Raw genomic sequence first — 25,582 nt, 5'->3', positions numbered from 1 at the left:
GATGTGGTGGCATGCGCTTGAAATCCCAGCATTAGTATCTTGAAATGGGAGGTGGAGACAGAAAAAGCCTCTGGAAGCAGGCACAGCTGGAGTATAAGGCACAGCTGGAAGCAGGCACAGCTGGAGTATAAGGCACAGCTGGAAGCAGGCACAGCTGGAGTATAAGGCACAGCTGGAAGCAGGCACAGCTGGAGTATAAGGCACAGCTGGAGTATAAGGTACAGCTGGAAGCAGGCACAGCTGGAGTATGAGGCACAGCTGGAGTATAAGACACAGCTGGAGTATAAGGCACAGCAGCAAAAACAAGAGCCTGTGCCCCAAAGGGGGAGAGCGAGAGCCGGCTAGACCTTGCCCTCTGACCTGTATGATGGGGCGCATGAATCAACACATCACACACACTCACACTCAACACATCACACATGCTCACACTCAACACATCACACATGCTCACACTCAACACCTCACACATGCTCACACTCAACACATCACACATGCTCACACTCAACACATCACACACACACACACACACACACACACACACACACACACACAACTAAGTACTGGAATTATAGGCATGAGCTGTTATTGATGACTTGAAAATAGACTAATCACAAATTCTGTTGACCACTTCTGGATATACATCTGTCCTGAAGTGTCCTGGAGATAAACAAAAAGTTTTCTTTGCCTTGGAAATGTTTTACATTTGTTACAGACACGCGGTAGCTTGCTTCAGTGTTTAGTTATGCGTTTTGTTTGTTTGCTTTCTCCTTGTTTTGTTTCCTTCCTTCCTTCCTTCCTTCCTTCCTTCCTTCCTTCCTTCCTTCCTTCCCTTCTTCTTCTTCTTCTTCTTCTTCTTCTTCTTCTTCTTCTTCTTCTTCTTCTTCTTCTTCTTCTTCTTCTTCTTCTTCTTCTTCTTCTGTGATGGGGTCTCACTGTATAGCCCTGGTTAGTGGCCTAGAGCTCACTGTGTAGACCAGGCTGGCCTTGAACTCACAGAAAGCCACCTGCCTCTGTCCCCTGGATGAACTCTTGATCTTTCTGTGGCCACCTGGAATTCCCCCTGTCCACCATGCCCAGTTCTCAGACGTCTTGGGGCTGAGAAGTTGTCACAGATTTTTTTTTTTTTTTGATCTAAATATGTAATAATAGGGATAGAACCCAGGGCTAGCTAGGCCATTTTGATTTTATTTTGTGATAAGGTCTTTCTAAATTTCCCCAGGTATCTTCAAAACTGTGATTCTGAGTGGTTAGGAAATGCACCATCACACATGGCACAGAATGTTTTCCAGCTGAGTCTCACTCTAGCCAAGTCGTTTGCAGAGTTTTTACATATTTGAACACGTTGTTGTTAATTTTGAGTATGGAGTAACTAGAATCATTAGTTACATTTATAAGGCTGGGGTGTGTGGGTCCTCAGTGGTACAGCAGTTGCCCAGCATTGGTACGGCCTGGGGTCTGATCCTTATCACTGCCAAAAATATTAACATTAAGTTCTTGTGGGCTTTTTCCTCTTTGTCTCCCCCCCTTACACGCCATGGAGGCTTTTTATGTATGTTTTATATCTCTAGAAAAAGAATCTCAGGATTTTCTCTCCTGTGTTGTGGTAGTTTGAATAGGAAGGGCCCCCACAGGCTCATATATTTGGATGCTTGGTCCTTACGAAGTGGCACCGCTTGACAGGGATTAGGAGGTGTGGCCTTGGAGGAGGTGTGGCCTTGGAGGAGGTGTGGCCTTGTTGGAGGAGGTGTGGCCTTGTTGGAGGAGGTGTGGCCTTGTTGGAGGAGGTGTGGCCTTGTTGGAGGAGGTGTGGCCTTGTTGGAGGAAGTGTGTCATTGGGGGTGGGCTCTGAGGTTTCAAATGCTCAAGCATTTGAAAACCCCAAGTTTGCCTCTCTCTCGGCATTGTTGATGCTCTTGGGAGTGTCTGCCTCGGCATTCACGTGCACCATCGTGGCAGAAAGGAAAGATGGCGGCAAGGGCCTTTAAATCTTCCTCTCTCTCCTCTCCTCCTCTCCCTTCCTTCTTCACTTTTCTTCTCTTTTTTCTTTCCTCCCTCCCCCATTTCCTTTGTTGAGATGTTGCCCAGACTGGCCCCAAACTCCTGGGCTCAAGTTGTACCCCTGCCTCAGGTTTCCAGGTAGCTGGGGCTATCAATATTCACTAGCTAAAACCTCAAGATTGGAACAAATTTCCGACATTTCTTGAAGGGAAAATGCTTGTTTTTGTTGGATTTTCTTTGTTGTTGTTGTTATTGTTTTAAAAATGTATTTATTTGTTTATATGTGTGGATGGTTTGCCTGCATGTATGTCTATGTGCCAAGTGTATGTCTGGAGGAGAGAAGACAGAACTGCATTCCCCAGAACTGGAGTTACAGACAGCCGTGAGCTGCCGTGTGTGTGTGTGTGTGTGTGTGTGTGTGTGTGTGTGTGTGTGTGTGCGCGCGCGCGCGCGCGTGCACTGGAAATTGAACCTGGTTTCTCTGGAAGAGCAGCCAGGGCTTTTAACCACTGAGCCATATCTCCAGCTCCCCATTTGATTTTCTTGTCTACCATTTTGTCTAAGGTTCTGAATTCTATTAGAGATAATGGATTCCACCCCACAAGAACCTTCTCACCATCCATACATAGGCCCCTGAGTCCTTTGTTCTGCTCCAGCTTGTGGACACAGTGCCAATCATGCTTCCGGGCGTATGTAAGGGTTATGATCGTCTTGTATGTGTCAGCGTCCATGTTTGCTTTCACGTTCTTGAGTTGCCATAGCAGTCCAGGTATCCTGACTTTATAGGAAAACAGTGAAGGCAGAAGAGAATGAATTCCTGTCCTGGACTCTGAAGAGGTCTGGGGGAGACAGCAGAAGCAGATGTCACTGTGAGCATCACTGGCGAGGGAGGTGACCATAGGCTGCCTGCCAGGGGAGATGACAGTATGGTGATTGAGAGCCCACATTGTTCATGGAGCAGGCTAGAAAGACAAAGCATACCCCAGAGCCAAGCTCCTGCCCCAGCGTGACGCCCCTCCCCTAGCATCGCGCCCCTCCCCTAGCATCATGCCCCTCCCCTAGCATCACGCCCCTCCCCTAACATCACGCCCCTCCCCTAACATCACGCCCCTCCCCTAACATCACGCCCCTCCCCCCTAACATCACGCCCCTCCCCTAGCATCACGCCCCTCCCCTAGCATCACGCCCCTCCCCTAACATCACGCCCCTCCCCTAACATCACGCCCCTCCCCTAGCATCACGCCCCTCCCCTAACATCACGCCCCTCCCCTAGCATCACGCCCCTCCCCTAGCATCACGCCCCTCCCCCTAGCATCACGCCCCCTCCCCTAACATCACGCCCCTCCCCTAGCATCACGCTCCTCCCCTAGCATCACGCCCCTCCCCTAGCATCGCGCCCCTCCCCTAGCATCGCGCCCCTCCCCTAGCATCATGCCCCTCCCCTAGCATCACGCCCCTCCCCTAGCATCACGCCCCCTCCCCTAACATCACGCCCCTCCCCTAACATCACGCCCCCTCCCCTAGCATCACGCCCCTCCCCTAACATCACGCCCCTCCCCTAGCATCACGCCCCTCCCCTAGCATCACGCCCCTCCCCTAGCATCACGCCCCTCCCCTAGCATCACGCCCCTCCCCTAACATCACGCCCCTCCCCTAGCATCACGCCCCTCCCCTAGCATTCACGCCCCTCCCCTAGCATCACGCCCCTCCCCTAGCATCACGCCCCTCCCCTAGCATCACGCCCCTCCCCTAACATCACGCCCCTCCCCTAGCATCACGCCCCTCCCCTAGCATCACGCCCCTCCCCTAGCATCACGCCCCTCCCCTAGCATCACGCCCCTCCCCTAACATCACGCCCCTCCCCTAGCATCACACTCCTCCCCTAGCATCACGCCCCTCCCCTAGCATCACACTCCTCCCCTAGCATCACGCCTCTCCCCTAGCATCACGCCCCTCCCCTAGCATCACGCCCCTCCCCTAACATCACGCCCCTCCCCTAACATCACGCCCCTCCCCTAGCATCACGCCCCCTCCCCTAGCATCACACCCCTCCCCTAACATCACGCCCCTCCCCTAGCATCACGCCCCTCCCCTAGCATCACGCCCCTCCCCTAACGTCAAGCCTCCCTTCTGCACTCCTGGTGCGGGTGCTGCCATGCTGCTTCCTGACTTGGGAAGTGGACCCCTTACTAAGCCTCTGTGCTTCAGTTTCCTCATTTGTTTTCCTTTTTGAGACGGGGATTTAATGTAGTCCGGTTAGCTTTGTACTTGCTGTACAGCTGAGGGTGCCCTTGAACTCCTGGTCCTCTGGCCACCACCTCCCAAGAGTGAGCAGCCCAGCGGTTTCCTTGTGTTTGAAGCTGGCGTCTACCTCACAGGGTGGTTGTGAAGTCAAGTGAGTTGGTATATAGAAAACCGTCAGGAAGGGTTAGCGGTGTGGCTGCTGCTGTTACACACACACACACACACACACACACACACACACACACACCCACACACCAACATGTAGCTGTGATGACAGGCATGCCGAGCTACACCCAGCTCTGACTACATTGTCTGGCCAGTGAGCTATGGAGAATAGCGGAGTCCTTCCAGAAACTTGGTCTGCAGAAATCAGTGCCATAAGATACAACACTGAGGTGTTAGAAAGAGCAACACAGACTCTTTTTGGGCTTCCCCGAGTCTTCCATTTTTGTTTGTAAATTAGTGTATGGAACTTCAGAATGGCATTTTCCCCACTGTCCATTTGGAGTACAATAAGACAAATTAATACAAATCAAAATAATATGGTAGCGGCATCACATAATTTGTGTATACTGGTGTAGTAACAGATTTAATTTAGTGCAGCTTTGGAGAAGTCTTTTGTATTTCAGTTTATACAGCTGCTATCCAGGGCTTGGCTGGCCGGTCTCAGCCTTGAGCGTCTTGCAGAGAGAATCTCTTCTCGTCTGCTGACTGGCTGAGCAAATGCCTCTTCCTTAGTTCACCTTTATTTTCTTTTTCAAAGAGAGGAAAATATGTACATACTCAGCAAAGATAACTGGTAAGTAATAATAAAATCAACCAAAGATGCTAAGCTTTCCAAAGCTGGGTGCCGAGCAACACAATACTTTGTCTCCGAGACCTTCCTGTGCACAACCTTTAGAAGGAAAATAGTTTACAAATGTAAATGGGGGAGGAAGACAGGAGTGGCTGCTGAATTTGGTGAGTCCTGGGGGCCTGTCAGAAGTCACCTCATCAAGACCTGTCATCACAGGCTGGAGTGAGTAGGAAGTGACCAGTGGCTGTGGCAGGAAGGGAGGAGGGAGGGCACATGTCCCACAACAATGGGGCTCAGGATGCTTTGTTGTTATTTTAATGTTTTAAAAATAGATGGGAGTTGAGGGATAGAGAGAGGACGTGCAGGAAGCCTGGCAGGGCGACACACGCTCAGAATCCCAGAAGAGAAGGCCGAGAGGAGGAGGGGGATTGTGGGTTGGAGGATGGTTTGGGCTACACAATGAGACCCTGTCTGAAACCACCAACCAAAAGAAAGAAAAAAGGAAAAACAGCCAGTAGGAAGTAAGACGGGAGGAGTGAGATAGTACAGTGGTTGTTAAGGAGAGCAACAAGCTATCCAGAAAGTTACAAAGACAGAAGAGTCAAAGTATCTAGTGGGGTGCCATGGTGCACACTTTTGATCGGCTCTAGGGAGTAGAGGCAGGTGGACTTCTGAGAGTTCAAGGCCACCCTGGTCTACATAGTAAGTTCCAGGCACATGTGTGGAGGTCAGAGGACAGCTTGTGGGTTCTCTCTCGCCTTCCACTATGCATTTTCTAGGGACCAAACCCACATCATCAGGATTGGTGGCAAGTACTTTTGCCGAGTGGTCCCTCTTGCTGGCCCAGCGTAAGGTTTTATGGTGATGGTCATATAGGTACCTGCTGCCTACCATGTACCAGAGTTTCTGATTGGATGAAGGAAAGTGAAATGACATTGTTTGTAGAGCATTGCTCTTTACCCTTTTGGCTGCAGTGGTTACCTCTCCCCGCTCTGTGTACCCCGCTTCCCCAGAGTAACTCAGCTATCATCATCAAGAGCCAGTCTTGTAAACAGGCGTTTCTATGGATAGCAGCCTTAGGCCTGCTGTGTTAACCTTTGCATGCAATCTGTACTTAATGTCATCCTAGGAGGTGGGGGAGTGGCGGGGGCTGCTGGGAAATGGGAGTTATATGGGTACAGGCGTGCTCCTCTCTTCCTACTTTTCTTTAATAAATTGAGAATTTTATTTATTTATTATTATGTGTGTGTGTGATGTGCATGTGTGGGCCTGTACATGCTGCAGCAGGTATGTGGAAGTCAGGGGACAACCCACCTTCTACCTTTATAAGTGTTCTAGGGACCAGGTCACCAGGCTTGCGAGGCAAGTGCCTTTACCCGCTAGGCCATCTTGCTAGGCCTGAATTGAATGGAAGATTTTTGTATATAAAAAAGTTGTCACTATGAAAATCACTCATTACACAGAATGCCAAAGCTTATAGCAGGTTGCTTTTGGTTTTGTTTCTGATCTCTTCAGCGCTTTCTGACACCAACCTCCTCTGCCCAGCCCACTGGAACAGACTGGATTTTATGGAACGTTGTGTTACTTGATTCTAGAATTGCAAAGAAAGCCAATTAAGGACATTGGATAGGCTGCGGTTTTGTCCGTTGCTACAAAAAGAGTGTTGTTGGGCTCACGTTTGATTGGTGGAAGGTATTCTTGGTGTGCGATGATGGTGGGGTGATCAGAGGCAGGGGGACAACTGCCACAGCCAAGCTGGAGATAAGAAGAGTCCCAGCCAGGTGGCATGGAGGAAGGAGAGGAGCGAACGGATGTAGAGTTGAGCACTGACAGGGAAGAGGTTGCAGGCAGAGGGAAAGAAAGTAGCATTGCTTGGGGTTTCCTAACCGGTTAACTCCGGAAAATTAAGAGAGTGAAAAGAGCATTTTTCTCTGAATTTGAGATTCTGAATATTTTTTTTTCCTGTTTTTTTGAGACAGGGTTTCTCTGTGTAGCTCTGGCTGTCCTGGAACTCTTTCTGTAGACCAGGCTGGCCTCAAACTCAGAGATTGCCTGCCTCTGCCTCCTGAGTGCTGGGACTAAAGGTGTGCGTCACCACCACCCCAGCTTCTAAAATCTTTCAATACCAGCTGCAAGTCCAGGAACCAACTCAATGCTAACACTGTGCACAGGGAATGAAGAGCAGATTCCCAGGTGAACGCTGAGCTCCACTAAGTGCTCCCCCTCAGGTGCCAGCTGCGAATGGGATGCCCTGGTTACCCACACCTCTGCCTGGCAGGCTATAGATTCCAGGACTTGTATAACCTTCCCCACTCAGCTTTGGTAATTATGGAGAAGAGCTCACCTAACTCAGGCTTGTGACTCATTTGTTATGAAGGTTCAACCCTAGGCAGTGAAAAGGGAGAGATCACGAGGCAGGCAAACCACCTTCTCGGTACAGAGCTCTGTTCAGTGACTTGGAAACTCTCAGCTCTCTGTGCTTAAGAGTACTTAGGAAGCTCAGCCCTGGTCCTCCTGCCCTCCCCAGAGTTCCGTGCATGGGGTTGAAAATCCAGGCTTCTGCTTGCTCCATCCTCTGGCTACCATCCCTGTCTTGAAGCTGTTCAAGTCAGAAGGGGGTCACTGTGATAACAGAAGACATACCACTCGGAGTTCTTTTGTAAAAGATGTTATTAAAAACAAGAAGATTAATTTGTTGTTTTTACTTGTGTGTGTGTGTGTGTGTGTGTGTGTGTGTGTGTGTATGCCTGCATTAGTTTATATGCACTATGTGTGTGCAGCGCCTGTAGAGACCAGAGGGTGTTGAATTCCCTGGAACTGGAGTAACAGGTCGTTGTGAGCTGCCTGCTCTGGGTGCTGGGAACTGACCCTCTGAAAGAACAGTTAATGCTCTTAACTGCTGAGCTACTTTAAAGACAGGGTATTGCTTTAAAGCTCTGGCTGGCCTGGAACTTGCTACGTAGACCAGGCTGGCATCAACTCACAGAGCTCTAATTATGTCTGCCTCTTGAGGTCTGAGATTAAAGGTGTGTACTACCATGCCTGACCCCTTTAAAAAAATTTTTTAAGATACCAAATGGGCTTTATTTTTTCCACTTTTATTTATTTATTTTTCTATTATCAGCTTGATACAGTATAAATTCTTATCCTAATTGTGAAATGTTCCATTGAGGTTTGCCCAGTAATTGAGTAAAACAAAAATTTATTATAAGCCATAGTCATCCCAGGGCTCTCCCCTGCTATATAGCCTCCCTGGTTCTGTGGGTAAAAAAAAAAAAATTTAAATTATGTGTATATGTGTATAACTGTGTATGAATTTGTCACTTGAGTGCAGTACCCTCCAGAGGCCAGAAGAGGGCATCATATATATATATATATATATATATATATATATATATATATATATATATTTTTTTTTTTTTTTTCTTTTTCTGGAGATGGAGTTATAGTTGTGAGGCACCCCCATATGGGTACTGGGAACTGAGTCTGCTCTGCACTCTTAACCACCAAGTCATCCCTCCAGCCCCTACTCAGGGAATTCTGAGGATTGGTTTTAGGAATGCTTGACATGAACCAGGGGCAAGGACCAAATAGCTTGTTGCCTCCCCACTTGGAAGATAAAGGCAGGAGGATCTGAAGCTCAGAGTCATCCCCAGCTATGTAGGGAGTAAACTGCTACCTGAGACCTGTCTACATGAATGCATGAGTGCATGAAGTCTAAACTCTTGTATGTTTTTGTTTATAGCCTACACAGTCCAGACCTCGGAAGGTGTGCGCCCGACGGCGGCTTCTGAGGCCCATTCCAAAGCTTTGGCTGTTTGCCGTGGACCTCTGGACCACTATGATTTTCTGATCAAAGCTCAGGAGCTGCGGGATGACGAGCACCAGAGGAGGGTTGTTCAGTGTTTGCAGAAGTTACTGGAGGACCTGAAAGGATACAGCATAGAGGAAGAAGGGTTCCTTTCAAAGGTGAGGGTCTCACATTTTCTAAAATGGATTCATCCCTGGGAGGACGGCCCTGAAGCTGCCTCCGCTTGGTGGATCCCCATTCCTGCCCTTTTTTTGATGTTCTCTTACCTTTCTGGATTTAAATAGCTTCATAGTTACTAAATAGGGTAGCCCTGGCTGACTGAAACTTCTATGAACCCCTCCATCTCACCCCACCCCCAACCCCCCGTCCCGGTCCTCAAGCCTCACCCTGGAAGGTGGCAGGAACGGCGTGTGACCACGTCTCCTCTCCTCCTTTGCTTTGCTATACTTCTGAGGGCCAGAAGCAGGATGAATGAGTGTGGTGGGCAGCAGTCTTAGGTCCCTTTAATGGTGGGTGCCGGCTGCTAGTGCTCTGATAAGGGACACCTTGGTGGGTTCCAAATGCCTCTCCTGGGGACTGTCGTGGTGTCCCATTCTTTGACTGTCTTCTTGTGACTGGGGACACCTCCCACCCCTACCTTTTGCTGAGACCTCCTTCCCTGCTCTCAGGCATTTTTCGTCCTTTCAGGATGCTCTCTCTGGACCCTTTTAGGGGTCCACTGAGGCCACGGGTGCGTAAGATTTTGTTTCTACACCTGCTATAGTGTGGGGTGCTTTAGTTACCCTGGGTTTCTTCTTCTCTTCTTCTTTTTCTTAAAAATCAAAACAAACAAACAAAAACATGTGCCTTTTGCCTGCGTGCTGTGTACCACATGCCTGTGGAGGCCAGGAGAGGGCATCCGATTCCCTGCCACTGGAGTTCCGGGTGGTTATGAGCAGCTGTGTGGTGCTGGGAACCGAACCTAGGTCCTCTCTAAGAGTGGCCAGTGCTCTTAACTGCTGAGCCACTTTCTAGTCCCTGGCCTGGACTTCTATGGGCAAGAAGAGGGCACCAGGTTGAGTTTGTCTTGTATTCCCTTATATTCCTGAGGATTAATGTCAGGTCACCCACAGGCTCTTGTGCACCTGCTGGGGTAGCTGCCTGTGGAATTCCTCCTTCTCCTGGAGAGGGTGACCTCCTCTTACACTCAGCCCTAACCTTCATGCTTCTCCTGGCCCCTCCCTTCATTCCTTGCCCAGGTAGCAGCTTTCTGCCTCCATCACTCTTTCTGGTTTTAAGACTGTTTTGCCTTTTTATTTCTTATTAATTGATTAATTAGTTAGTGGACAGGTTCTTGCTGTGTAGACCATGCTGGCTTCAAACTCGTACACCTTTTTTTTTTTTTTTTTTTTTTTTTTTTCCTTTTGGTGGTACGTGGAGATTAAACCCAGGACCTCACATGCTAGGTAGGCACTCTAACCACTGAGTGTGAGGCATGCACCACTGGGCCTATTTTCTTCTTCCAAAATTACCCCTGTGTGGATGTGAACTTCTCCTGAGGGTAGATGGAGCACTTACCTCTGCTGTGAGCTTTTGTTGAAATTTGGCCACAGCAGGAAAACTCATACCGTATCCCACTGTGGAAGCCAGTGTCATCAGGAGAAGTATCATGAGGAGTCCCAGGGCTGTACACCTGAGAAACTAGTTTTCCCTGCTTGGCTCGTCACCGCTCCTGCGGCTTCCGGTCGCCCAACCATTCTGTTGTCGTCGGGTCTTCAGGAAGAGAGGCACGTGCAGCAGGTGTTAGCAGTAGTTTATTTAAACTCTGATGAGGGCTGGAGAGACGGCTCAGTGGTTATGAGCACTTGTTGCTCTTCCAGAGGACCAGGGTTCAGTTCCCAGCACCCATGTAGGAGGCTCACAGCACCTGTAGCCCCAGTTCTAGGGGATCTAACGCCCTTTTCTGGCCTGTGAGGGCATCCTTCTCACACATGGCATGCATTCGTGTAGACACACACCTACATATAAAAACCAAAACCAAAACCAACCAACCAAAAAACCCGCAACAAACAAAAACAAAAAACAAACTTAAAAGAGAAAACTCCAATGAAAGTAATTTTATTATTATTTATTTATTTAAATTGAAATTTCTTTTTCTTTTTTTTAGACATGGTTTTGCTATGTAGCCCTGTCCTGCCTAAAACTTGCTATGTAGATCAGGATGGGGCTCAAACTTACAGAGGTCTGCCTGCTTCTGCCTCCTGAGTGCTAGAATTAAAGATGTGTGCCATCACACCAAGCCAGTAATTTTAGTTTAAAAAAAAACTCTGGAAGGATTTGGGATGCTAGGTCTGCAATAGACTCTTGCCTAGCATGCTAGAGACCCTGGCTTTCATCCCCAGTACTGTAAAACGTATGAACAAACCACAAAAAATGGGAAAAAAATCACTTCTAAGTATTATGAAAAGTCTTACTTTAAAAAATATTTTTACTTTGTTATTTTATGTATGTGGGTGTTTGCCTGCATGTATGTCTGTGTACCACATGCATGGGAGTGTCCTCGGAGGCCAGAAGAGGGCGCCAGGTCCCCTGGAACCAGAGTCACTGATGACTATGAACCACCATGTGGGTGCTGGGAATCAAACCAGGGCCTTCTAGAAGAGCAGCAAGTGCTCCTAGCCACTCTCACTCATCTCTCTAGCCCCAAAGTCTTGCTTTTATATAAATAAGAAGGCTGCCATTGTGTTAATTTGATTGAAAGGAGTAGTGATTCCTCTGTGTTACAGCGAGAAATAGATGTTGAAAAACAAGATCACACGTGACAACAGCAAAGACATACATTTCCACTCTATAGCCAGGCCCTCGTGGTGCTGTGCCGTCCATTTAACCCACTGCCTTTGGCATGGTAGGTTGTCTACCACAGAATACCGTCAGCTGGAAGAGTGTGGAAACAGGAAATTATTTCTCATTGTTGAGAAGCTGGGAAGTTCATGGTGAAAGTGCCGGCAAGTTTGGTGACTGGGAAGGCCTGCCTACTGCTTTCCGGACTGCCTGCCGGATTGTATGTTTTCTCCCACGGTGGAAGGGTGAATGAACTCCCTCGGTCCTCTTTCATAAGGACATATTGATCCCATTTGTGATGAGCTGTGGTTTGGATGTGGTTTGCTGGGAATCTGGTGCCCTCGTGTGACCATGTGGGAAGTGGTGGGGCTTGTAACGGTGGAACTGTCCAGGTCCTTAGGCATCGAGGATGCTTCCCTTGGGAGCGTCTCAGTTGTTCTCACCAGTTCGAAGGCTGAGCCGGACTGCCAAGTCTTTCCCTGCAGTAGGGTTTTTTGTTTGTTTTGTTTTTATTTTCTGAGATAGGATCCCTTGTATGCACACTGGTGGGGTGTGTGTGTGTGTGTGTCCGTGTGTGTCTAGGCTGAAGGTCAAAATCAGGAACACTCAGTGTTTTCCTCTCTTCCTTCACCTCCTCCTTCTCCTCTTTTATTTGAGACAGAGATGGGGGAGGGGATGAATGACTAGGTGGGCACCTGTGTGCCACAGTGTACATTGGGAGGACAGAGACGACTTCCCTCTGTGATATGGGCTCTGGGGATTGAACTCAGATCGTCAGAGTTGGCAGCAACCACCTTTACCCGCTGAGCCAGCTTGCTGGCCCTCCACTGTATTTTGGAGACAGTGTCTCTCACTGAATATGGAGCTCTCTGATTGGCTAGATTGGCCAGCCAGCAAGGTTCCACATGCCTCTGCTACCCCCCGTGCTGGAATTACAGGTACACACCCCCTACCTCGCTTTATATGTGGGTGGTAGGGTTCTGAACTCAGGGCCTTATGCTTCTGCAAGAAGTAGTTTACCAACTAAACTATCTCCTCAGTCCCAAGACAGGGTGGTATGTAGCATGGGCTGGCTTTGAACTCAGTATGTAGTTGAGGATAACCTTGAACTTGCTTTTGATTCTCCTGCCTCTCCCTGATGAGTGCTAGGATTATAGACTATTGTGCCTGGCTATGTATTGCTGGGCATCAAACTCTGGTCCTGAAGTGTGCTAAGCAAGCGCTCTTCTACCCACGCCACACCTCGCCTGCTGCTGTAGTGTTCCTAGTGCGAACAGTGCCGTTCATCTGCTTCTGGGATGACGCCGTTCATCATGGGGGAGGCAGCCAGCCCTGCCAGCACCAGAGCCAGCACCGTGCGGTTTTGATTTGCAGCCTTCAAAATTGAGCAAAATAGACCTCTTCTCTTTAAAACATCAGCCTGCCTCAGAATGTCATTGTAAGACAAAACCAGCTAAAAATGGACATTGTGGCATACGTCTGGAGTTCCTAGTATTTTAAAGGCACAGGCAGGAGGATCTGTGCCCGTTTAAGGAAGTTATATAGAAAGTTCTAGGCTGCCTGCTATATGAGACATTGTCTCAACAAACACAACACCACCAACAACAAAAGCCAAGCAAGACAGACTTCGAGCTGATTTTCCTGATGCTCTCACAGAACACAGACGTTCAGATATAGTTTGCACGGATTCTGTTGTTCCTCTCCCTCATGCTCTCTGTGTGTACGTACACACACACGTGTACATACAGGTGCATGGACATGTGTGTGGAGGGCACAGGTCAATGCTTGCCTTCCTCAGTCACTTTCTGTTTACTGTTCTTGCTGCCCGTGGGACCTGCGAGAATGGGGCCTAAAAATGAGGTGGACTGAAGTCTCACGCAGTAGCCAACTGTATTCAGAGCATCAGACAATTTACACTCCGAGGGTTAAAAAGTCACCTGAGCAAAGTGTACAGCCACAAGGACAAGCCACATGTGGCGAAAACATGTTTTTCTGTGGAAGCATGTAAACAAATAACAATAGCCAGTTGTAATGAGTACTCTGAAGTACTCACTCCTCTCCACCACACGTGGGAGGGGCACAGAAATGCATTCTGAGAACAAGTCCCTGTTTTTGAAGACTGAGGTCACAAGACTCTTGTCTTGTTTTCTTGGAGTGTTCACACAAGCATTCAGAATTCTCCTCGCACGAATTCATACATGGACCGTGTTCAACAACTTCCCTTTTTTTTTTTTTTTTTTTTGAGACAGGATCGCTCACTGAAGCTGGAGTTTGCCTGTTGGCTGGACTAGCAGGCCGGCAAGCCCCAGGGATCCCCCTGTTCCCACTTCCCCAGCACTGTCCTTACAGACGTGCAGCGATGTGCCTGGCTTTTCCTGTGGGCCCTGTGGGTTCTGGGGATTTGAACTCTTTGCTGACTGAGCTGTCTCTCCAGCCAGGACTCAGACATCTGACACAGTCTGAGAAAGCACACGGGAAGCTCTTTGGAAGATTTGTGAAGAAGCCATAGACCTCTTTCTTTTAAACACAAAGAGGGGGAGGTAGGGAGGTCTGCCAGTTATCACAAAAGGTCAGTCCGAGAGCTGGGGCTTCTCGGTTCTCAGATGGTGCGTGTGTCTCTCTTCTGGCCGACATTCGTGATTTAGTGGCCTCTGAGGGTGTTCTCTGTGCAGATATGGACGGGTTTCTTTTGTGCACTTCTTTTCTTTACTTCTTTGTAGTCCTAAGGAAATTGCTGCAAGTCTGCACTACCACGTTAAAATGGAACGCACCTCCTTCACCTGGCCATGCTTCCCATAGTAAACACTGAAAAAGTTCAGAGCATTGCCTCTGCCCCAGGAGCTGCGGACTGTGAGGAATGAGAGCTTGTGGACACGTTGTTACCAAATAAAACTTACAACCAGGTTAATCCGACACATTTAATGTATGCATAATTGTTATTGTGCTGGGAGGTAATTAGGCATAAATGATAAGTAGTTCATGGAAATCACTATAATTAGAATTACTTTTACACAGCCAAATCAAGCGTTTCTGGAGTCAGGGAGGGAGAGAATTAAACAGCCTTCGATTCTCAGTCTCCATTAATCAGGGCTGTGCAGGCGCTGGGTTTTTTCATCCTTTGGAAGGAGACTTTATAGCCTGTGTGTAAGGAAGCTCAACTCGGGTGTCCAACTATAGTCACATTTCACATATCAGTATTTTGCTCAACAATGGACCTCATATGCCACGGTGGATCTGTGAGATGATCTTGGCTGAGAAAATCTCACCCAGTGATGTCGTAGCACGACACCCTGGTTTGTGTGACGACGTGCAGACAGCTGTGTGAAGATGTGGCACCTACAGTTCTGAACAGTGCTTTCTGCGTGGATGGCAACAAGCCGTTACTTGTGCCCGTGGGGCACGTGCGAGCACAGCTGTAGGGATACGTGCTGCGGCTGGTTCTGACTTCCTACTGCTCGACGAATCTAGCTTATTCTCGTTCTTTCTCCCTCTTTCCCTCTCTGTACATGTGGTGTGTGTGTGTGTGCATGTGTGTATGTGTGTGAGGGTACTCACACTTGTGTGTGTAAAGGTTAAAGGTCATTGTCTTAATCAGGGTTTCTATTGCTGCAATGAAACATCATGATCAAAAAGCAAGTTGTAGAGGAAAGGGTTTATTCAGCTTACACTTCAGCATCTCTGTTCATCACTGAAGGAAGTCAGGACAGGAACTGAAACAGGGCAGGAACCTAGAGGCAGGAGCTGATGCAGAAGCCATGGAGCGGTGCTGCTTACTGGCTTGCTCTCCATGGCTTGCTCAGACCACCTACCTCCTTATAGAACCCAGGACCACCAGCTCAGGGATGGCACCACCCACAGTGGGCTGGGTCCTCCCGCATTGATCGCTAATTGAGAAAATGCCCTACAGCTGGATCTCATGGAGGCATTTCCTCAACTGAGGCTCCTTCCTGTGATGACTCTAGCTTGTGTCAAGTTGACATGAAACCAGCCAGCACAGTCAACGTTTGCTGTTTTCCTCTGTGGCTCTCCATCTTTCAATTTTTAGAAGAAGCGCAGATGACTAATGCCATGGAATGGGTGTGGGTGGGGTGTGTACATGTGGAGCAGAGGACAACTTGTAGGAGTTGGGTCTTCCCTTCCATGGGGCTCCAAGGGGTCAGCTGGGATCATTAGGTTTGACAGCAAGTACCTTTATTCACGGGGCGGTCCCGCCAGTCCTCCACCCTATATTTTGAGATGAGGTCTCTCCCTGAATCTGGACTCACTGACCGGCGATACTGGCTGGAAGGTGCCCCCAGGAGCCCTCGGTCTCTACCCCCTGCCCTGGGGTTACGGGTGCATGCCCCCTCTCCACATCTGGCTTTTTACATGGTTGCTGGAACTTCAGCCCTTGTGTTTTCCCCACTGAGACATCTCCCCAGCCACGTTTCGGCCACTGTTTTTCTGTCATTCCTGTTTTTACTGATTCATTTACTCATTAATTTGACCAAACACAGTATTAAGTGCCACATTCCAAAGATGGTGGTTTCTGCTGGGAGTGTTCCGAAGGGTCAGCCCCTCGTGGAGGAGGGCCATGCCAGGCCCAGCAGTTCACAGCTGTAATGACTCAATCCCACCTACCCTTCAGATATGCCCCTACTGAGCTCTTTCCAGCTCCTTTACGTTTCCTGTTGTTGATGGTGTTCTATGCGGTTGGCATCTTTAAGGGGGTCTCTAAAATATTATATTCCTTTGACAATATTAAGCTTTTCAATAATTAGATTTTTTTCCTTTAAATGGTTTCTTTTTTAAAATTACTATTTATTTGTGTGTTTATTACATTTTCTTTTGTGTATACATGTGTGAACATGACATGTGGAGGCCAGAGGACAATTTTGGAGAGTTAGTTCTCGCCTCCTACCACGTGGATCCCGGAGACTGAACTTGGTGATAGGTGCCTTTACTCACAAGACATCTTTTCAGGCTTCAGTGACTCCTCTTCTCCTCTCCCCTACCCCCCCCCCCCCTTCCTTGAGATAGGGTTTTACTGTGTAGCAGTACTGGCTGTCCTGGAACTCACTGTGTAGACCAGGCTGGCCTCAAACTCACAGAGATCCACTTGCCTCTGCCTCCCGAGTGCTGGGATTGAAGGTATGCACCACCATAACTGGCTTCTTATTTTCCTCCTCCTCCTCCTCCTCCTCCTCCTCCTCTTCTTAGATAATTATTTATTGTGCATATGCATGTGTGGGAGCTGCTCCTGTGGAGTTCATCCTGAGCTTTCCTCCCACCATATGGGTCCTGGGGACTGAGATCAGCTTGTCAAGCTTGGTGGTAAACACCTTTATCTGCCCAGCCATTTTGTAATCCCAGCATTTAGAAGGTGGCAGAAAGATCAGAATTCTCTCTAGAGTATATATGGGGTTCAAGGTCAGCCTGAGCTATATGAGACCCTGCTTCAGTAAACAATCAAACAGCTAGGCAAATCAACAGTGAACAGAAAAGAAGCCCTGAGCCATCTGCCTGCTTCCATCTTCCACGGAGTGTGCGGAGACCCACGGCTGAAGGGGTGTTTCAGGACACACCGCCATGGCCACGCACAGCTAGCTTCCTCGGGAGACGCCAACTGCATAGTTTGTAGGCACTGGGTGGCCGCAGTGGTGATGGAGCCCACCATGGATCGCTTTTGCCCTGATTCGCTTTTGCCCCACCGAACCACAGAGAGCCCCATGGTCTTTTCCCCGAGTTCTGCTTTGCCTGGACACTGGCTGGCTTGTAAGTGAAGCAAAGGAGCGTGGGATCTGCTCTCCAGTCTCCTCTCCCTCGTCCCATTTGCCACAGGAATACTCCCGGCATATGCTACTTTTTTGTTTCTTTGAGACAAGTCCAAGTCTGCCTGCCTCTGCCTTTCAAGTGCTGGAATTAAAGGCATGCACGACCACGCCCAGCTTTAGGGGCCATCCTATGTTGCCCCCACACACCTCCCCCAGATGCTTTCTCTCTTTGAGCCCATAGAATCAAACTCAAGGCCCGGCCTACAGTAGGTTCCTACTGCTCACTCCATGTTTGTAGAGTGAATGAAAAAAATCAGTAACAAAGCCCTCACGGACAAGGCATAAACTGATTCTGGGCTGATTTGAAGACAGCTGTGGTAGCTCTCTGGGCGTGTCTGTGTGTCTGTGAATTCTTGTCTCTGTGTCTGTCTCTGGGAATGAGTTCCTGGCAGTAGTTGTCAGCTAGTATAGAAGATGCCTGGAAACCCAGTGTAATTCTCCAGTTCGTTATTTATTTATTTATTTATTTATTTATTTATTTATTTATTTATTTATTTATTTTGGTTTTTCGAGACAGGGTTTCTCTGTGTAGCTTTGCGCCTGTCCTGGAACTCACTTGGTAGCCCAGGCTGGCCTCAAACTCACAGAGATCCGCCTGGCTCTGCCTCCCAAGTGCTGGGATTAAAGGCGTGCGCCACCACCGCCCGGCCAGTTCATTATTTATTAAGCGGCGCTGTTTACCATTCGAGAAAAGCCACGAGGTACAACAAACCCACTGTAAGAGTTTATTAAGGGGAGGAAATAGAAGGGGGTGCTTAGGCCTATGGGAAGACCATGCAGGAAGAGGAGGGATATTTGGAACCCGCTTTTATAGATCCCCCACCCCCACATACGCATATGGACTTACGTAGCTACGCCATACATGCGCATAGGTTATGTGATCACACAGCACACACATGGATTACGTAGGACGTAAGTCCCTGGGATGACTAAGTGTCTTGCCAGCACATGCAAGGTCATGGGGGAGTGGCTAGGAATTCTAACACAGCTGAGAACCGTCAGAGTTCAGAGCAAGAAGCCTTTTGTTTCCATTACTTTGTCTTAACAAGTTCCTGAGTATCTTGGCAATTATGCTCGTGTCCTGGGTGTCCCATTGACTAGTAGGAGACGGGCCTGACCAGAATCAGAGTAACAAATAGGATCGAGAAACCAGGGAGGATCTGCTGGAGAATTGCCTCTTGTTGCTGCTTGTCTTCAAGTGGCACAGAGGGATTCTTAAAAATTCTTTTGCTGGACCTAAAGTTCCAGCAGTGGGAGGGAGGAAGCAGGACCTTGTCTTAAAAAAGTCAAAAAGCATTTGTATCTGTATATTCTGTTACAAGCAGAGACTGAGCAGGTGTTTCGTTTGCCAGGTTGGTCTCGGTTCTTGGTCCCCAATCCTCCATCAGTGTCCTGAACAACAGGAACTATAAGTGAACACCATCAGGCCCAACAAGTCTCTCCTCCCTCCCTCTCCTTCCCTCCTCCCCTCCCTTCCATCAGATGCTTAAATCCCGCAGTTTATTAAATCAATTTAAAGCACAACCAGCGGGTATCTGGGGGGCTCACCACACTTGGGGCTGTATCTCTGCAGGAGGACAGCTGTGTGGGTGTGAATGTCTGAACTCGCCATGCTCTGTCACCTGCTGCAGCAGCCCTTCTCCATGACGACATTAAGCCGACAGGACTGGGTTTGAGCAAGGCGGACGCACACACTGAAGGTGTCTGGGGTAGTTGACACATCCCTGTTCTATCTACTGCTCCATGGCTAGCTTCTCGCTGCTGCTCTGCAAGCCATTTCTTGTGTGTGTTTCTGTAGAATCTGAAAGCCTCTTTATTTAGATACTTAAATAGCCTTAATTATACTAGTAAACTGAGCAAATTGATGTACTTTAGGTTAGGAGGGTTCTTTTGAAAATCAGCTAAAGCCATTAAAAAAAACATTTTCATTTAAAGAGAGTTTATGGATGCTAACATATAGTTCTGTTTTTTAGTTTTTGAAGATCTGTAGAAACCTGAAGGATATACTTTTATCAAAAGTAGTCCACGTGGAGAATGCTGTAATGCCAGTTTTTAAAAGATGTAATTATGCTCAGCATTCCAGCTGGAATCATTGTCTCTGATTCTGCCGTTTGGGGAGATAATAACGCAGTGGTGGGGGAAACGGGGGAAACAGGAAAAGTAATACTCCTGCGTTTTCACAAATTGAAAACAATACCTTTTGTCTTAAGAGCAACACCCTTATTATCTGGTTGTCCTAATGGAAATTCTGCTGGAGTAGCAGAGGCCACGCCTCTTAACTCAGAACATTCACGAGAACCACCGTGGATCATCATGGGTAGGATGTAAAAACATTTTGTTTTTGAGACAGTGTCTTGCTATATAGCCCGGACTAGCCTTGCATTTGAGATCCTCCTGCCTCTGCCTTCTGAGTGCAGGGATCACATGGTGCATCATGTGCCCAGGGCCTTGGATCATTTTAATGTTAACATTTTAATGACACAGAGGACAAAAGATAAGATTTACATCATCAAGTGTAAATACTCGGGATGACCACTTTGAGTTTTCAGCGGTTAAAACAAAGGAATAGTTTTGAGTATAACATCAACATGCAGGTGGGTTTTTCATTGTTTGTTTGTATGCTTGTGTGTTTGTATGCTTGTGTGTTTGTATGTTTGTGTGTTTGTATGTTTGTATGCTTGTGTGTTTGTATGCTTGTGTGTTTGTATGCTTGTATGCTTGTGTGCTTGTATGCTTGTGTGTTTGTATGCTTGTGTGTTTGTATGCTTGTATGCTTGTGTGCTTGTATGCTTGTGTGTTTGTATGCTTGTGTGTTTGTATGCTTGTATGCTTGTGTGTTTGTATGCTTGTGTATTTGTATGTTTGTATGCTTGTATGCTTGTATGTTTGTATGCTTGTGTGTTTGTATGTTTGTATGCTTGTGTGTTTGTGTGTTTGTATGCTTGTGTGTTTGTATGCTTGTATGCTTGTGTGTTTGTATGTTTGTATGCTTGTGTGTTTGTATGTTTGTGTGTTTGTATGTTTGTATGCTTGTGTGTTTGTATGCTTGTATGCTTGTATGTTTGTATGCTTGTGTGTTTATATGTTTGTATGTTTGTATGTATGCTTGTATGTTTGTATGCTTGTATGCTTGTATGTTTGTATGTTTATATGCTTGTATGTTTGTTTTTGAGACAGGTAGTTCAGGCTACTCTTGAACTCATTGTGTAGCTAATGATGACCTTGAATTTCTGATCCATCTACCTCCCTCAAGTGCTAGGACTATAGATTCCATTTACCATGCACACCTTGATTTTTAAAAATAACTTTAGAGCCAGGCATGATTGTGAGCCCTTTTAATCCTGGCACCCAGGAATAGAGGCAGGTGGATCTCTGTGAGTTGGAGGCCAGCCTGGTCTACAGAGTGAGTTTCAGGCTGGCCTGGTCTACAGAGTGAGTTCCAGGCTAGCCTGGTCTACAGAGTGAATTCCAGGCAAGCAAAGACTATAGCGACACTTTGTTTCAAATTTCTGAAGAAAGAGATTGAGAAAACACTAGAAAAATGGAAAGACACCTGTGTTCACAGATTGGTAGAATTAATATTGTGAAACAACCTTCTTACAAAAATAATTTACAGATCAATGTAATACCCATAAAATTCTTTCCTGGGATAGAAAAAGACCCCAAAATTCATATGGAACCAGAAAAGACCCTGGCTAGCCAAAGCAACCCTGAACGCAAAGAACAGTACTGGGGGTTGCCATTTCATTCTTTTTTTTTTTTAAATAATTTGCTTAACTTCATTTTGTATGCATTGGTGTGAGGGCGTCAGATCCCCTGGAACTGGAGCTACAGACAGTTGTGAGCAGCCACGTGGGTGCTGGGAATTGAACCTAGGTCCTCTGGAAGAGCAGCCAGTGTTTGTAACCACTGAGCCATCTCTCCAGCCCCCATTTTTTAAAGATTTTTTTTGTTTTTGTTTTTTTTTGAGACAGGGTTTCTCTGTGTAGCTTTGCGCCTTTCCTGGAACTCACTCTGTAGACCAGGCTGGCCTCGAACTCACAGAGATCCGCCTGCCTCTGCCTCCCAAGTGCTGGGATTAAAGGCGTGCGCTACCACCGCCCGGCGCCATTCCATTCTTCACGATATGTCAAGAGAGCTGCAGCCATAAAACAAAATGTTGCTGGCACAGAAACAGACATGAACGGAGTAAAGTTGACGAGCCAAACCCGAGTACATGTAACTACAGCTATCCAATACTCGAAAAGAGGCCAAAAACATGCATCGGAGAAAAGAAAGCATCTTTAACAAATGGCGCTGGGAAAAGTTGATGTTCACAGCAGAAAAATGAAATTAGAATCTGTGTCTATCTCTCCACACAAAGGTTAACCCCCAAGTGGATAAAAAAATCTCAGTGTGAAACCTGAAACACTAAAATTGCTTGAAGAAATCAGGCAGTGCCCTAAGAGATGTTGTAAGAGGTATAGAAGGGACTTCCTGAGGAGGACTCCATTTGCCCAGGAATTAAGGCCAACAATTTAAAAATATTTCACAGTATTTGTCTTTTTTCCTTGTGGTTTCTGGTGTTTTTTTTTTTTTTTAAGTCTTGCTTATAAGATATTGCACTTCAATATTATAAAAACAAATGAACAGGAAGGTATGTATAAAGGTGTTGATGAGCAGTGGGGTTACGTGAGAAGTAGGATTTGATGTGCCATGGCTCCTGGAAGGGAGTGGGTGGGTTTTGAAGGCAGACCCCAGTGAGGTTTGTCACGGGAGGGAGGAATGAAAGGTTGATTGTGGAGGGCAGAGCTGCAGTTTCATGAAGGAAGCTGCAGGAGTTCAGCCCCACGAGACACTCTTGCTTTCTCTCTATGACAAAGTGGGAGCTGTTGTCTGAAAGTGAGTGGGGAAGTGTAGGTTAACTTCAAGGGAGCTGAGAAGGTTCCAGAGAACCACTGAATAGGGAGAGACTGTCTACAAGTTTTTTGTTTTTTTTTCTGAAGCTGAGGACCGAACCCAGGGCCTTGTGCTTGCTAGGCAAGCGCTCTCCCACTGAGCTAAATCCCCAACCCGTGTCTACAAGTTCTTGAGTATATCGCTGATATGCTGGTATAGAGTTCATTTGTGGAGCTAGGAACTGAACCTCAGACCTGTGTGCTAGGCTGTTGCTCTGTTGCTGAGCTAGCTATAACCCAGGGTATATAGAGGGGGGAAATTGTCCAGATTTTTTTGGAGTTATTTTTATTTTCTGTGCATGAGTGTTTTGTCTATCTGTCTGTCTATTTATCACACAGTGCCTGTATGTAAGGAGGCCAGAAAAGGGTGTTACCCCCCACCCCCAAAATAGAATAAATAGGTGGTTGCGAGCTGTCATGTGGGTGCTGGGGACCAAACCCATCCTCTGCAAGAGGTGTAAGTGTTCTTAACCGCTGAGTCATCTCTCCAGTCCCCCATTCCACCATGTAAATTTTAAATAGGTTCTTTACAGTATGTTTTTATAGTAATTCTTTTTTATTGTTAGCTGTTATTGTTTGTATCTTATCATAGGTAGGCATATATAGAAAAACATGGCATGTGTGGGTCAGGACAGTCAAGGTCTAGCACTCCACTGGAGGCCCATGTTTCCTGAGGAGGCCTGTTGTGTGTGACATCATTTAAGGGGACTGTGAGAGGGCTCAGTAGTTATGTCTGCTTGCTGCCATGCTGGATGACATGAGTTTGTCCCTCAGGACTCACATGGTGGACTGGGACAACAGACCTCAACATATATGCTATGACATGCACATGCCCCCTCCACCCATACATGTATAAATAAATAGCTGCAATACAAATTCAAATGTCATTTAGATTCACTGTGCTTAACTTTGATTGGTAAAAGGTATTCAGCTTTTAATTTTAAGTTTATTTTATTTATATTTTTGATACAGGGTCTCACCAAGTCACTGGGTGTCCTGGAACCATGTAGACCTTGCTGGCCTCAAATTCAAAGAGATCAGCCTGCCCTGAGTGCTGGGATTAAAGACATGTACCACCACGCCCAGCCTGGTATCTAGGTTTTAAATGAAGTAGTCAAAAGTTATTTATTTTGTTTATCAACTTTTTTGGTGATGCTGGGGATTAAACTGAAGGCCATTCCCTAAACATCTGCCACATAGCTACAGCTCATCTCTTAGGTTTTTTTTTGAGACAAGGTTTCACTGTGTAGCCCAGGCTAGCCTTGAACTCAAGATCCTTTTATTTTATTTTATTTATTTATTCTATTATCAGCTTGATACAGTACAAATTCTTATCCTAATATTGAAATATTTCACTGAAGCTTGCCCAGTGATTGGGTAAACCCAAAACTTACTATTAGCCATAGTCATTCTAGGGTCCTCCCTGTTAGGTGGCCTCCCTGGATCTGTGGGTTACAGTCTGATTGTTCTTTGCTTTATATCTAGTATCCACTTATGAGTGAGTACATACCATGTTTGTCCTTCTGGGTTTGGGTTACCTCACTCAGGATGATATTTTCTAGTTCCATCTATTTGCCTGCAAATTTTATGCTGTCATTGTTTTTCTCTGCTGAGTAGTACTCCATTGTGTATATGAACCACATTTTCTTAATCCATTCTTCAGTTGACGGACATCTAGGTTGTTTCCAGGTTCTGGCTATTACGAATAATGCTGCTATGAACATAGTTGAGCATGTATCTTTGTGGTATGATTGAGCATTCCTTGGGTATATGCTCAGGAGTGTTATGGCAGGGTCTTGGAACTCAAGATCATTTTGCTTGAGCCTCCCAAGTGCTAGGATGGCTATGCACGCCTAGCAGTGTATCTTTACCATTAAGGTACAGTGCAGGGCCTGGCAGGGTGGTACAGGTCCCTAGTTCCAGCACTTAGAGGCAGAGGCAGGCAGGTCTTTGTGATTTTAAGGCCGGCCTAGTCTACATAGAGAGTTCCAGGCCAGCCAGGGCTACATAGTGAGACTCTGTCTCAAAAAGCAAAGCATACCTTCCCCTAAAAACTCATCAAACCACGCCCAAATTCCATTCAAATAAGGAGAGAAATAGGAAGTGAATATGATCAAAATACATGGTATTAAATTTTCCAAGAATTAATAAAATATATTTTAAGGTATACAAAGCAATGTAGCATAAATTGTACATGTAACATACAAAAATCTGACAGCATTCTCTTTCTAAAATATATTGGATTATTGAATAGGAAAGAAAAAAGCAGGCAGAGCTGTAAACGCTCCTTCCTTCCTGTTTAAGGACTGAGCGTGGAGTCCTGGCCATCACACTTGGGAGGACTCGATCTATCATGGAACTGCTCATTACGTCCTCAGTGCTCATCATGGACATGCTGAGCTCTTGTACGACCGTCCTCCCATCAAGTTTTTCTAACTTGAGTTTTGTTTGCTTAGTGTTTATTGTTTGCATCCCGTGAACAATACTAGAGAAAAACTATCCCAGGCGTGGCGGCTCACATCTTTAATTCTAAAATTGGAGATCTTTATGGCTTTGAGGTTGGCCTGGTTAACATAGCAAGTTCCAGGCCAGCCAAGGCTATGCAGATATAAGGCTATATTGTCTCAAAAGAGAAAACAAAAACCAACTGCAACAAAAAAATGATTTGTGCAGAACGTGTTTATCATCTCCAGTTAACTGACACAGAATATTGCTGTCAAAGACTTCTAACATGCAGAATGTACTTAGAAATCATAGGTTTTATATTAGGTTTCAAACTTGACATTGTTCTAAAATTGTTTAAGACTGTAATGCCTTTTTTTTTTTTTTTGGCAAGTTAAAAATCTAGTTACACAATGTTTTACATAAAAAAGAAAGAAAGAAAAACTAAGAGATGTTGGTAGGAGTGGAAATCTGTTTTCAGCTGAGAATTAGGAACAGTGATTTCCAGGGAACAGGAAGCTATGCAGATGTTGGAATGAGGTGCAGAAGATCCACTTGCCTGGCCTGCACCAGGGTGTGGCCCATAGAGGGAGATAAATCCGGTAGATTTAGAATGAGCCCGTGGGCTATAAAACAGAGGCAAGAGCATTATGGATTGGATTCCGAGTTGAGCGTTCAGATTTTGCCTTTTAAATCACAGGTCTGGTTACGTAGTCCAGGC

The 25,582-nt window shown here is 46.7% G+C and overlaps 1 protein-coding gene across 5 annotated transcripts in view; it reads left to right on the top strand.

Annotated features, from left to right (window-relative positions):
- The window catches only part of Afg1l (AFG1 like ATPase), a 195,340-nt gene that overhangs the window by 46,197 nt on the left and 123,561 nt on the right, over nt 1-25,582 (top strand). For 4 of the 5 annotated variants that reach the window (XM_052751532.1, XM_052751533.1, XM_052751531.1 and 1 more), the window contains exon 2: nt 8,784-9,007. In XM_052751532.1, the coding sequence (XP_052607492.1) occupies nt 8,784-9,007 (224 nt within the window). Of the gene's footprint in view, nt 1-8,783; nt 9,008-25,582 lie in introns of those variants that run through there. The other variant, XM_052751535.1, reaches the window with a different exon arrangement.

This window comes from Peromyscus californicus, unplaced genomic scaffold (genome assembly GCF_007827085.1).
Source record: "Peromyscus californicus insignis strain IS unplaced genomic scaffold, ASM782708v3 Scaffold_22__1_contigs__length_63687245, whole genome shotgun sequence".
Lineage (NCBI taxonomy): Eukaryota > Metazoa > Chordata > Mammalia > Rodentia > Cricetidae > Peromyscus > Peromyscus californicus.
The sequence above is the reverse complement of the archived record's forward strand: the minus strand, read 5'-3'. Positions and strand labels throughout refer to the sequence as shown.